The 14,870-nt window shown below is 42.2% G+C and overlaps 1 protein-coding gene across 1 annotated transcript in view; it reads right to left on the bottom strand.

The window, feature by feature from the left end:
• Positions 1-497: 497 nt before the first annotated feature.
• mvk (mevalonate kinase) overlaps positions 498-14,870 on the bottom strand; it is a 55,919-nt gene continuing 41,546 nt past the window's right edge. Inside the window, exon 10 of the mRNA XM_083784490.1 lies at positions 498-886. Within this exon, the coding sequence (XP_083640616.1) occupies positions 870-886 (17 nt within the window). The 3' untranslated portion in view covers positions 498-869. The remainder of the gene's footprint in view (positions 887-14,870) is intronic.

The following is a 14,870-nucleotide window of genomic DNA, read 5'->3' as shown; positions in this document are numbered from 1 at the left end:
CACCATCAACTGTCAGTTATCAACAATAACTCAACAAATTAACAAGACCTGAGTAGTTTATTTTCTGGAGTTCATTTTTCTTGTGTTTATCAATGCAGAGCAGCAGCTGCAGGTTGTACATTACAATGGCTAAAGTTAATTGATAAAGGAACTTCATTTTGATTCATTGCAATATGTAGAGGTAAAACATCAAGGACTAGTGCAACAGGAAGTGCACAGCATTAACTTGGATGATCCTGCCTTCTGTCAAGGAGGCTTGACAACAGCATGTCAATGTTCACACTGTTCTTTTTCTCCCCAGCAGCTGGTCTGGACAGGACTGTCAAGAACACAGCCATTCTTCCTGTTGTTTGAGAGGTTAAAGCCTAATTTACACTTTGTTTTATGACTGCTTCACCTGCTGGGAGGGGAGGGGGGCATGTCACATTTTGCATTTGAAAATCAGTTAACTTTGGCAAGCGACATGGTTGAACGACGAAGGGTAAATTAGGCTTAATAGGTCTTTGTCTCCCCTCTTGCTTGCAGGGTCAGCAACAGCACGGGTGTATGTGACAGGTGGGAAGTCTCACTACAGTGTACTAACTGTTACGTTTAGTTCCGTTGTATTTCATGTGAATTTATATAGCACCTTTTCAAGTCTTTCCAACCACTCAAATGCACTTTACAATGTACTTAAAGTTAACATTCACTGATTCATACGGTGGAATACCATTAAACATTATGTATTTTAATGTGGCATACATTTACACACAAATGGAGGAGACAACCAAGCTCCTATTCTGGAACAGGGTTCAGTGTCTTGCTCAAGGACATCATCATGCAGCCAGGAGGAGCCGGGGATCAAACGGGGAACCATCTGGCTCCCATAGTTATACCTCCGGAGCCACTGCGGGTAAAGTAAAAAAAGAAGAAAAGAAAAGTAAGAATAAAATACATCAGACCTGATGTGGCTTTAAAAACAGCAACAAGAAATAAAAGTGACGTGACGTGTTTTTGAAAAAGCGACTGTAAACCAATAGAATTATTATTACTCTGTGGCTAGAGGCGATATAATTTTGTCTTGGCTGTAATGTCATTAAGTTGCCTTATTAGATAAAACACACATTTAGAGGATTTTGTTGTGCCTGTAGCCAATTACAGCATTTCTGAATCCCTCATATTGTATTCTGAATTGCTTGGGCTTGTTCATTTCGAGTTGTGGCCAGCTGGTTGAACACTCTGTCTCTCCATCTCAGTCAGTCATGCTCGAGTGGACAGAGGGACCATCATCCTCTGCTTTGCGCAATGCTCAGCTCTGCCCAATTTTGCACCTCCGTTCACAAGTGATAGAGCACTATCAGTTCTGACAGCACCCCAGAGCCACTGGGATTTGAGCACTCCCTTCTTTCACCCACCCCACACCCCAAACACACTGCCAGACACACAGCCGCTGATACACGCACCCACGCACACACACACACACACACACACACACACACACACACACACACACACACACACACACACACACACACACACACACACACACACACACACACACACACACACACACACACACACACACACACACACACAACCTCCTCTCTTCTGTCTGTCTCTTAAAAGGACGAGGGCTGGAAATTATAGGCGGAACAAAAGCCATCAAAGCAAAGAAAGACACAGAGGAATGAGGATATCTGTAGGGATGTGAGGGACAATGGGATATGCTGTCCCCGGTTTCATTATTGGCTTGTGTTTCATTTGAAACAGACAGGCTAATCACATTAGAGACAAGCTCTCTCCACAACACTCCAGCTCTCTGCACGTCTCCTGGAAGCAATCGCCATGCTCAAAGTGTCATTGGATTCTTGGTGCAATTACTTAACTGCTTACAAATTGTCCTAGATTCAAGTGAATCAATGGATTTGGATGGGTCAGCTCTCTTACTAATGTATCTTGATACATTTATTTGTGTGCATGTCATAAATACAAGGGTTTTAGTTATCGGTGACGATGCCTCCATAATCTTCCCTGCATCCCGGCCAAAGGAATTGTGTTTTCACATTGTTCGCCTGTCCATCTGAACATGATTATAAGGCTGTGCGATAACATCCACTTGGACTCAATTAGAAATTGCTGGTCAAGGGTCAAGGTCAATAGCCAAACATAATGGCAGTGGGAATGCAAACAGATGCAAAGGTGAGGGAATAATATCAACACAGTATCAACTAGAACTGCACTCTGTCGAGTGCCTACTTGCTTGTTGCACACAAGTAGACCATAAATGGCCTACTAGTGCGCAAGCAGAGCGCGCAAGTACTGTCGACCGCTACAAACTGTCAAATCTCAGCTTCTCTGTGAAAGAACGTTTGAATTATTAGGTTTAGCTATTTGCTACGTACCTAGTTTTTGGTATGGTGGAACACTAGCTCTCAGCAATCCCTTTAGTCTCTCCTGGCTAAGGATTTATTTTGTCCTGGCCCAACGCTAGTCTGCTCAGGAATATGCTGATGATTTGTCCTGGCAATCTAGAATATAGCTTACTTGAAAAGTATTTACCTGTCTGACACTATTTTGAGATCTGTTGAAGAACATGAAGGTGATTCTATTTAAGCATTTCAAATTCATTCTTTTGTTAAGTAGTTAACAACAATCAATTACGTAATGTTGTAATTAATACGGATGAGTGACGGCTTTCGATGGTGACATATGTATACCCAGATGTATGTAATTTGTAAGTTGATTAGCGGTATACTGTGGTTACTTTGCGTATGCTCCGTTTGATGCGTATATGTATCGTAGCAGCATATGACGTCAGGGTATAACTGGTACAACTAGCTCTCAATGATGACGTAATAAAGATGTGGATTAAAGGACCCAATGCCAGGGTGTAATTGGTTTTTCGATGGTGACATAATGACGATATGTTTTTAGGTAGGATTAAAGGTAATGCCCCTATGTATACATGTATGTAATCAAGCTCAAGTAGTCATTACGTCATACGCTGCACGGCACATACGCATCAAACGGCGACATACGCATCGAAGAACTGGACGAGAACTATTACTTGCTCGCTCTACTTGCGCAAGAAACAGCATACAGCAATATACAAAAAGTACTGTATCAGCATTATTCAGTAGTGGTAAAAATAACTCCTTGGAGCACAGTTGCCATCCAAGTCTGCCCCCAAAGTCATAGTCATAGTCATAGCCAGGAATAGAATATGAAAAATCTGACTGATACATCTTGATCAGATGACTTCAGAGATAAATGTGTACCAATTTATGTGAGGTTTGGGAAAGAAATTGACAGTCTGGTACAAGCGGCCATAGTCTGTATAGGGAGTTGCGTCATTATTCAAGGAATCCAGGGGGAAATTGTTTTTGATTGTATGACTTGAGATTCAAATAGGCCAAAATGTGAAGTGGGCTGTAATATCACCACCATGAAGGCGATATGAAAAATAATCTTTGGCCTCCAGGTTCATTTGCATGCAAAGTTTCAGTTGGGTACTGTGCTCATGATTTGTGTCATTGAATGTCTCCTGCATACTTTGAAAGTCAATCGTAGTTAATCAAAATTGAATCGGAAGCTGACATCTTGAAGCATACATCTTGATCACGTAACCACAAAGATAAGATTGAGGATCTCCCTATATAGTCCGGCAGCCGGGCTTGTGGGGTGGGAAATTTAGGCTATAGCCGTCATCACAAATGTGATGAGGTGGGCACATTTGGGCAAGTCGCTATGGCCGTTTTTTGCCCAAAGGAGTGCTTTTTGACATGTCACATGCTATATAAAGCATAATGATTTTCTTTTTTAATCTTGCCTTATGTTAATGGTAGGATCACATATAAACCCCTAGAAAACAAACTGCTCAATACCGACAGCCGGTCAGCAAGTGGATTCATGAATGCATGTAGAGTACTATTGTAGACAATATTTTAGGCCAATAAAAATTACCATATACCAAATTTCCCACTTTAAACAAAAGAAGCCTGTCGGCTGCCAGACTAATATGGGCAAATGTTTGAACCAATCAGCAAAGCCGATTGACAGACAGACAGAGACACACACACAGGGAAATGGATGTAAACTGCTGGCAAAGGGAAATGACAGTGATGCAGTATTTCTGGTTTTCTCCTTAATTATTTTAATGTGTTTCATAGATAAGAATACCATTGTTTAGTCCTACTGCTGGTGTGGCACTGTTAGTAAATCACAGAGTATATCTGTTGTCAGTCAGTATAGGTATACGTAATTCCTGCAGTCAGTAAGACATTTTCAGACAGACTCATTTAATGAGATATTTTAAAACATGATCTTGGATGAACAACCATTTCAAATGTCTAACGTTAGCTTGGCTGCGGGCCAACAATCCTAACAGGGCATCTTAGCATCAAGCATTAAGCATGAATGAGGTCATAGGAGGCTACAATCATGGTCCCAAGGGTAAGGAGCAAGAATCAGACCATGAAAGAAACATGCAATCACCTCTCGAGGGAAAACCCATGCAGTTGAAATAAGCAGCATGCAATTAGCTACAGATACAGCATGGCCGGAGCTCTTTACAATAAGATTGTCTATTTTCAACTTTAACAGGATATCAACTGACTTTCAGGGTGATTTTGTTTTTGTTTTGTTTGTAATTTAACTAAAATTGCTCAGGAGGTTGGAAACTGGATGCAAAGAAGCATTTTGAGAGGAGAAAAGTTCCAGGTGTTCATTTACATGTCCGTTTGTAACACAATCCCTAGGTGGATGTTCCATGCCAAGGACACAATGTGGATCTTTTATTTTTGTATAGTTTTGACGTGCCCAAAATAGGAATGTCATGCTGAGAATTAGTCATCTGGCACAATAATCTGATGAATTAAATTGACATTTTAAATATTGTACTTTGATGATTTTTTATCTCCCTTTTTTAATTTTCCTCTCCTTTCCAGTTGGTCACTTCCATTCCCCTTGGCAGCCCCCACTTTGAACATGCGAGCTAGATGGTGGATAGTGCATCTAATAATGCCTTGACCTCTGTCTTAATTTCCATACTCTTTTTCCTCATGGTGCTCAAGCTGTTCTCTCTCTCTCTCTCTCTCCACTATAAGCTTAAGTTCCTTTCCTGATTTATCAGCCATACATACCTATACCTCCATAACTGCTGTTACCTTTGACTCATTCTACCACCCGTAATCTCTTTTTTTGCCTGGGAAAGGATTTTGAATGCATTATTCAATATTCATCTTTCCATTTCATCATTCCTCCTCCACCCTCAACTCTGACCTAAAAAAAAATCATCTTTTCTTCTTTTTTTGTGAGAATTATTATCCCTACTTCTGTGAAACCTTGCCAATCTATTAATCTAACTTGCCATTTTACTGTCTTTTCTCCCTGGCTCTGTTAAAGGTTGGCTGCCTCTTCTCTCCCTCTATCTGTCAGTCAGTCTTTGTGTGCAAATCCCACTTCTTTCTCCTGCAGACTGAATTATTCAATTTAGATGCCATTTGTTTCACAGTCGGCAAGAGGGACGGTGTGTTCCCTCTCCGCTATATACACTAGGGTTTCTTCCAATCGCCCACCACACACGCGCGCGCGCACGCACACACACACACACACACACACACACACACACACACACACACACACACACACACACACACACACACACACACACACACACACACACACACACACACACACACACACACACACACACACACACACACACACACACACACACACACACACCATTTTTACGCTGTTAATATTCCCTCACCATGCAACCTTTCCAATTCACATTCATTTTCTGTCCCTTACTCTGAATTAGCAGCATATACGTGTGAAGTGGCTTTTAGGCGTTGCTGTCTCCAGGGACAGCGCTCTGTTTCACACCTGGAAATCTATTTGTCGAGGCGAGCGTTTCACTGAAAGGTGCTATTATGATTGGCTAATATCCCTGGTGAAAGGGTCACCAGGTCTGCACCCACTACCATGCTCCTTTTAAATGGGTTCCTCAGAAGAAGCCAGATTTACACAAAGGTAAGGATTATGAAATCGTTTCAACAACTAAAACTAAAACCTTACAAATAGGGACTTCTTCAAGTATCTCCAAATCCGACACTTTTTGAAAAGTCAGAGGAGAGAGGGGAAACTACGTTTTGAAATGACAGAAATTGAAAAGTTAATAATTAGCCCCGATGTCATGAAGGGTCATATTTCAGATATATATCATATACTGACTAATATTGGTACCTCCTCCTATGACTCACTGAAACGCGTATGGGAGGAGGATATTGGGGTGACATTTGACCCAGAAGAGTGGATCTTCATCTGTAACAAGAGATTTCCTAAATGTACCTCTATAAACATCCATGAATTAAATTTCACAGAACGTATTACACACCTCTCCATCTTCATAATACGTTTCCCAACTCCTCAGAACTTTGCTTCAAGTGTCATAAGGAAGTAGGTACTATTATGCATGTCTTCTGGAAGTGTGATCAAATTCAGCAATACTGGAAGAAGGTCCATTTTCAAAATCCTAGGCAAGGTTCTTAATTTTACTCCCAGCCTATATTTATTGCATCATGACAGTGGTTTGACCTTGGACCCTGACTCCACCCGTTTATTAGACATGTTGACTTATCTTGCTAAAAATGTATTCTGTTACTGTGGTCAACCCCCCAAGTACCCTCAGCTAAAATGTGGCTAACCCAAGCCTCTACTTTCTTGCCTTTGGAGAAACTCCACACAAGTAGGCCAGTTACACCATGGCCGGCGCCTGGCAGGGTGGCCGAAGAAGAGGTACAAGGACCAGCTTAAAGCTTCACTGAAGAAGTGCAAGATCAGGCCTGAGGACCTTGAGGCTGCTGCTGCTGATCGCGACTCGTGGCGACAGCACTGCCACGAAGGAACTCGGAGGCTGGAGGAGGACAGGCACTTGGCACTCTGCTTGTGCACAAGTAAGCCATTTATGGCCTACTTGTGTGCAAGGCGCAACTTGGGGGGAACAAAGTCAGACGAGCTCCCTCGGGTGTTATGCCCATGGGCATCAATCACTCAAGAGAAGTAGTCAGACATTCTACTGTTCCTTTGAGTATCGTAAAGATCCAGGCCTATAAAGAGAGTTGGTGTACTCTTGCTGTCTCCCAGCCTAGCAAAGAGAATTGGGGTACGGTGAATCCCGTAGATTTCTAAATGCCAAAGTGGTCAGCAGTTGACGTTATGAACATCTGACAGTTGAACCTTGGCATCACAATTTGTATCAGCGACACTTCAATAATGACAATAGATCATCTATTTTCAAATAAAAAAATATAAATGTCAAAATTGTTTAGCAAATTAAAAATGGCATAAGTGGGTAATTTTGAACAGCATAGCTTATTTCTTCTGGTAGAATCAGCATGCTTGTGGTTACAATACAGACACCTTCTCCACCCTTACTTTTGACACGCAGAATGTAGACCTTTGTCCTGTCTCATCTCTGAAGCCATTGTTCTAACTCCTCTAGAAACACCTCTGCTCCAAATGCAAATGGAGACAATCCGTTGCCTGGGCAACAAACTTCTCTCCTGGTTTCTGTCATGCAAATCCTTCTTAGAAAGGGCATAAAGTTAAAGATGCCAATGCAGCCACTTTGCAGAGTCCATAATAGACTTAGTATTGTGAGTCGTACTAATAATAACATTGCTGGACTGCCTTGTTCTTGATCTCAGCCTGACTCTTCTCTCTTTCAGAAACATAGTCTAGAAGGGAGATAATACTCTCCAATCACAGCGCAATTTCTGTCTCTCTCGTCCAGATTAAAGGTATATTCAGTGATTTCACTCAAAAAACCTTAGGTTTCGTTTTTGGCTGTGGGACCCAGCCTTTCGTCCAATCAGGATAGAGAGTCAAAAACGAAACCTAAGGTTTTTTGACCCCCAGGGGTTAACTGGGGACAGGGAGGAACTCCTTATATGGCCAGCACACTCTATAGTAGGGAGGATTATCACAACAAAACAAAAAAATAAGTGATATTTGAATTAAGTGAAATCACTGAATATACCTTTAATGAAAACAAGCTAACTCTACGAACATTTCAATTTCCAAACCAAAGCACATTGTTCTTTCATCTTAAAAATTACAAAGGATGGATTGAGGAAATAACATTAAAATCTCTAAATAATAATATGAAGAAAAAAAGAGAATTGTTAGTTTGGTAAATTAAATCTTGGAGAGGCTGTATGTACCCAGAGACCCTCACGAGGGCATTTTCTCTTTGGTGGCCTTAGAGCACCCTTCTTCCTAATGGAAGGGAAGCAGAACAGATGGGACACAAATTGCACTTTCATACATCGAGGTTCAAGGCAATTTCCCCTCTGTGCCTGTGTAGTTCTAGGATTGCCTCTCCATCCTTTGAGCTTTTCACTCTTCAAAGGGCTTGGGTTTGCTCAATGCTCAAACTCATACACAAGCTTGTCAAACATGGACATACTGTATGTGTGCACAGTCAGACATACACTCAGATAGATACACACACACACCTTCCTAAAAGAGTGTTTTCATCATCACGTAGTTGTTTAGTTTAATTGTTGTTTGGTCTATGAGCACAGTGATCAGGTAAACAGCAAATCAATTATTGCGGGTTTGTTTATGGTTATGTCTGAGTGATGTGGCCATAGTCCTGCTTATATATGGACATATTGATTTTGTTTATGGTTATGTTTGAGTCAGAGTGGCATGGCTGATTGGCAGATCGGTCTTCCCTATATATGGGCGTATCAGCCCGGCCTTCCCATTAGCCAATTTTTTTTTTTTTTTTTTTTTTGCGGCTTACGCCTTTATTGATTTTTTAAGGGATAGAAAGTAGGCTGACAGGAAACGGGAGAGAGATGGGGGGATGACATGCGGTAAAGGCCGTGTCGGGTCCGGGAGTCGAACCCGCGGCACACCGCGACTGGATCACCAGTCCGGTGCCCAGACCGTTACGCTACGGCCTGGGCCCCATTAGCCAATTTTAATTGGCTAGGATTGGCCCTAAGAAATGAATGCAGATGCTCTGCACAGTAATGCAGAACATGTGTATTCATGGATGTTCTGCCTGACACCCTCCAACCCATTTTTGTGGGTGCCAAGTGTTGTAATCACATGATCCCTAGCGTCCCAATTCTGGACATAATAGCAGCAGAAAATAGCAAAAGAATGATTAAACTAGAAAAAGTGCCCCTCGGGGCACAGGTCTCCTGCAGGCCGGGTCAGGTTGTGGCCTCCTGGTGGCGCTATAATAGTGATAATAGTATAAATGTGAAAAGGGTGCCATTTGTCTTGAGGCATTTTGTTCCAAAAATGTGTTGTGTGCAAAAATCCACCTGTCGGAGGCCTAGTAGGAAACTGTGTGAAAGATTTCACGTAAATTGCACACACAGACAATTAACGGAGTGCACAACATACTCTCTTCCCATGCTTTGGGCCTGGTGGAGACAATCATAGATATAAGATTGTTTCGTCTCGGTTGGACACCGGTGCCTTTTCCCTTTGTTCTACTACGGTAAAATTTGCAGTGTTAATGTGTCTATTCGTAACCTTTAGTGAACCAATATAACCAAACCTCTCAAATTAATAATGAGGATTTTACTGTGTACCGTATATCTGTATAATCCTTATATAGCCAAAGGCGCTGCAAGATGATTGTAAGCATACAGCGCTCAGTGTTGGGCAGTAGCTAGCTACAAGTAGCGAAGCTACATAGCTTAACTACATTTATCAGTAGCTTGATGGTAGCTTCACTCCTTTTGAACCAAGTAGCGTTTTTTGTAGTGTAGCTATTTTTAGACCCAAGTAGTGACGTAGCTTTCAACAAAAGCTACAAGTTACAAATTGACTGTTAAATAAAGTTTTGTGGGGGAAAAAAATACCTGGAAAAAAATCCATGATTGGTTGGTTTAGATAAGAAGAGTCTGACACAGTTATGTTGTTAAGCAAGAGGATCCCACGCAGCAGCTGTCCTTTTATCTCTAGCACAACACAATGAATTACTCACCTAATGCTGCCTGCAGGTTCCATGTTTAATTCCAGCGTGTGTAACCTACATTATTGTCTAAGTGAAAGTTTTCATATTGAAAAATTTGATCGCTAACGTGGTTTAGCGACTATAGTACTTTGACAGTTCATTCATCGTAGCTTGTTTACAAGTCAAACGGACTTCTTGTGCAGAAACTGCGCCATCAAAATTAGTCAACACTAGTTTTATTTCTAAGTCTACCTACAGGACATTAACATCTCATTTAAGTGCCTGTCAGCATTCTCTCAATCTGAGTATCCCATCCTCAAATATTCGGTAAAACAGTGCCTATCGAGGCAACAGTCTGTCTTGAGAGACTAGCATTCTCTAGTCTAAATGATGTCTCTCAGCTGGTGTGCAAATGGCTAGGCTGTGGCAATAATAATAATTTAAAAAAAAATAACAAAAAATAATTAAAATCGTTCATTTTTTGGAACCATGAACTTTAGTTCAAAATGTTGAATTATGAACTGAATTAGTTCCTTTAAAAAAAATTAACTGTGAACTGAACTATAGTTAATAAAAAAACGAACTTTCCCAACACTGAACACATGAATCAGCCGGCTCCTGACACCGCAAGGTACATTAATACAAGTAAATGTGAAAAAGTTGACACCAAAAGCCAGACAGAGGGCTTGTTTCCTGTTTGTTTTTTAATAAACAATCAAACTCAGCATTTTTGCCTGCCTATTAGGCTATTTGTTCGGTGGAAACTTGATCATTAAGTTGATAAAAAATATTTTAAAAAAAAGTAGTGTCCATGTAGCTAGCTACTTTTGCCATGTAGCTTATAGTGTAGCTTGCTACAATTATCTGGGGATAGCTTCGTTGTAGTTGAGCTATATTTAATAGAGAGTAACTGGTAGTGTAGCTTACTACATTTTCCAAGTAGCTTGCCCATCACTGACAGCGCTCTTGTCTTCGATATCATATTAGTTTTATTATGTGCTGGTGCATGGCCCAGGTGTTAGCCAGAGCTGCTGAGGAAGTCATAAAAGATCTCCAGTATTGTTTACGGCTCCATTAACAAACAAACATCAGGGCCCATTTGACTAAATACTGCTGACAGAGAATATGGTGATCAATCACCATGGCAACCATCCCCATTAATTAATATAGCGCTGCGGCTTTAGGGATGTACGCAAGATGAGGTCACAGTGCACATATTTTGCTTTTAGGAGTGGAGCGGAGTGTGTGTGTGTGTGGCTGTGTGCCCCTCATACAATCTTCAATTTCTGGCCTTTGTCCATTATAGAGAGACGCAGCCTTGCTCTGTATAACAACCAAAGGGTTAACTGTGTCCCCAAAGCAATTACGACCAATTGTGGAGCTAGTTAGCAATTAGTGGATTAAATGCAATGAGTCTGCCGTTGTCATGGTGACAGAATTTTCGATGATGCTTGTCAAAATTAAGAGCCCTTTAAAAAAAGGCAGTAGTTACGGCAGATGCAGGCAGGGATAATGCCAGTCCATTTACCATGATCATCACTTTAGTTTGCTATTGTGTATAATTAGTTGTTTTCATGTTAACTATTAAAAAAGAGAGAGAAAAGAGAGTATCAATCTGTGAGCAGCAGGCAGAGGCTACGCTAGCACACGGCTAACCTTCAACTGCAGATGAAAGCACCTGGTGTGGCTGAGGCAAACATTTTAAAGCTCCTAAACTTATTTTCTAGATATTGGAGTTTCACTTGACATGTTACCAAATATGTAACAGTAACCATCAGTATATGGTAATATACTGTAAATATATTGTTGTATTAAACAAAATGGTTGAGTTCTTACATATGCCCGCCCTTGACATAGTCCAGTTAGCAGTACCATTGCTTCTTCTGTGCAAAGCATACAGCTCCTGTCGGATATGTCCTTCACTCAGTTGTCTTCCATAGTTATTAGAATGCTCAGTCATATGCATATTGCACATATACTGTGCTGTACCATCTGTGCGTTCATTCCTCCAGGGCCAGGGCTGATATTACAATGCGAAAGCACTTATCGAGTAGTAGAAGGGATTCAAAAGTACAGCTTTTCATATCCAACGACTGCTATTTAGCCAGGATATCTGACGTTTTTGCATGCCCATTCCTCTCCCTTTATGAAACCGTCTGCGCAAACGGGGCCAGAGTCCAGAATATGATTTATGGCAGATTCATGAAGAGAGGCCGAGGGGAAAGAAACAGATTAGGTAGAAATCTGGAGAGATAAAGATGAGACGTCTGTCTGCTGCTGCTGAGGGCATTGAGACAAGCCCTGTTCGTATCAGGCTCAGAGAAATGTGCTCAGGGCCCTGACAGACAGCATCGGACCATCTCAGAGAGCAGAACAACTTTTTAGGGCTGACACAGACATCATCTTTCTTCTCATTTCCCAGGGCATGGGGAGGAACGTCACACCACCAATATACTGTAGGGTGGCCATTTTGTACTACTAACATAATGCTAAAGTAGTCTGCTGCCTTTGTTTCTAGGCAGTTTCTCGGTACAGTATTGTTTCTAGGTAGGCCTACAGCAGGAAGGGATGTTTTTGAAGGCCATCATATCTCCTAACAGCTAGTAACATGAGAGAAAGGTATATCATTTCGAGACATATGATGCGTTTGATGATGCATCAGCAGCTGAAGCGTCTGATAGCAGCTGGAGAGGAGAGGTCTGATCCACTCAGCTGTGCTCATAAAGAGTGGACAGCATGATTTATCCAGCGTGCTCCTCCGCTCTACTCAGCGTCTGTGCCCTGGCAGCCACAGGAATCAACAGCAACTGAGAGGAAAGAGATAGCATAAAGATATCCCTGCCAGGAATCTATATTAAAACAGTCAAAAGTCACTGTCTGGCATTCTCGGAAATGGCCAATAAAATTCCCGTCATTCAGAGAACGTCTGTTTCAAGTCACCTCAATATTACATCATGATAAAAAGTGCAGGGCTACGGCCATCCAATCACGCAGAAATGTTGATGTTTGTTACTGTGAAGAAAACAGCACTTGTGCTGCTGAATCAACAGCAATGCCGGGCTAATTCAGCCCTTTTTTTTCTCCATTTGGGTTCCATCTCCATTTCATTTCTCCTCCTCTCTCAGGTATGATGACTGTCAGCCATAATGCCGGTCAGCATGAGTCCGGCTGCAGTTGAGCAGAGTGCTGGAAGGCCTGTGCGATTACCCTTGCCCCCTGCTGTGCGCGCTGCAACCGTGGAAGGACAGAGAGCCAGAGTGGTGAGCTTTTAATACCATGCACAATAGGGCACCTCAACCCCGGACAGGCACCATATTTACACAGAGCTAAGGCTCTCTCTGAGCCTTATGACAGAACAGGCGGAGTGATCGCCCCTCGTCTTGCAGCCAACAATCCATAATTCATGAGAAGAGGTAGACGGGGTGCAAACAGGGCATGCTTACTGGGGGGGGGGTGGGTGGGGGGGCCACTGCCTGAGGAGTGTGTCCTGAGCCCTGTGTGTATAAGTAATTAAATGGGATTAGGTATGCGCTGAACCCATTTTCAGAGAGATTGGCTGGCAATGCCATTATTATTGGAAAGGATCAGAGTGGCTTATAGTCATTGGAAAGAAAGGTAACTGAAGAGAGAGGTTTGAGGAGAATTATTAAAAGAGAAAATAAAAAAGCAGACTTTCTCAAATGTGGGTGGGAGACTGGAGGCAATCACATTTGACATCTTCTTTCCCTCCTCAGGGGTGAAAGGTGATAAAGACGTGGTCTAGTGGGTGGGCTTCTTGTAGAGGTGTGGAGGCAGACACTGCATCAAAGGAATCCAGGGAAGAATACGTTCTCATATTATACTCCACAACTTTGCTCTGCCCAAAACAGCCGTTTCTAATTTGTGTGACAATGACTCTGTGGATGGCACCTGATTTGCAAGAGGATGACCTGAGCTGATCTCATTTGAATAAGCACACATCCGAGTTATCTGGGATCAGAGGAACGAGTTCACAGACTGACTGAGCACTACGTTCTCCTCACTAGCCTAACACCTTAAGCCTAATTTATATTTTGTTGTACACGACCGCAGCACTCACCCAAAAATAACAGATTTTCAATGAAAAACGCAATGCAATTAGGCTCACACACTCTGCTAACAAGTTATCTCAGTGCGTACCTGAACTGTAATACCAACAATGCTAACAAAATGGTCCAAACAGGATCATGTCATGTAGCCAGCACATCTTATTCTCTATCTGAATGGATGGTAAATCCCAGCCAGCCTGGCCAACTGAAGGATGATTTCCTCCTCTTGTCAAAACAGCTGAACCTAGTTCTTGTTTGTGCCTCTTTCAGGATTTCTTTTCTCTTTACAGAGAGAACCTTTTGGCGACAGCAACCCTGGGAGAGATGCAGAAAGCACGTCCCCTGGGGAGAAAAGCTGCCTCAGGCTTCAGAAAGCCTATTTACAACAAGCTGTGCTTGTTACTTTCATCAAAATAGAGCACTGAGCTTTTCTTCTACCTTGTTTTTTGTGCTTTTGGCAGGAGGTTGTTATTGTAAAGCACTGACTCCATTGTGCTCAGTGGTGCGGTGAAAGTCTAGCTGTCCACGGCCTAGGAGAAGACAGGAAGAAAGGAGAGACGCCTGGACTGAGAGGGAAGACAGCACCCTTTTTCTCCCTGGGATCCTGATCTGTCTCATGGACCTTGGTGGAGTGCCTTTCAGAGGAGTAAAGAAACCTGCTATGTCACCGAATTTTCCCAACCTTTGATCCTCAGCTGTACTCCATCAAGTTCAATTAGAGGATCGGTGGTCTCTGGCGGGCACGTTTGTCATAATCTATTGGGTACGGCGCATTCCAGATATTGAAGGAGAGGACAGAAAATCAATAGGCTGGATTGGGCTGCCAGGCCCAGGGG

The sequence above is a fragment of the Protomyctophum parallelum genome, assembly GCF_964188405.1.
Source record: "Protomyctophum parallelum genome assembly, chromosome: 15".
NCBI lineage: Eukaryota > Metazoa > Chordata > Actinopteri > Myctophiformes > Myctophidae > Protomyctophum > Protomyctophum parallelum.
This window is presented reverse-complemented; position numbering and strand designations above follow the sequence as displayed.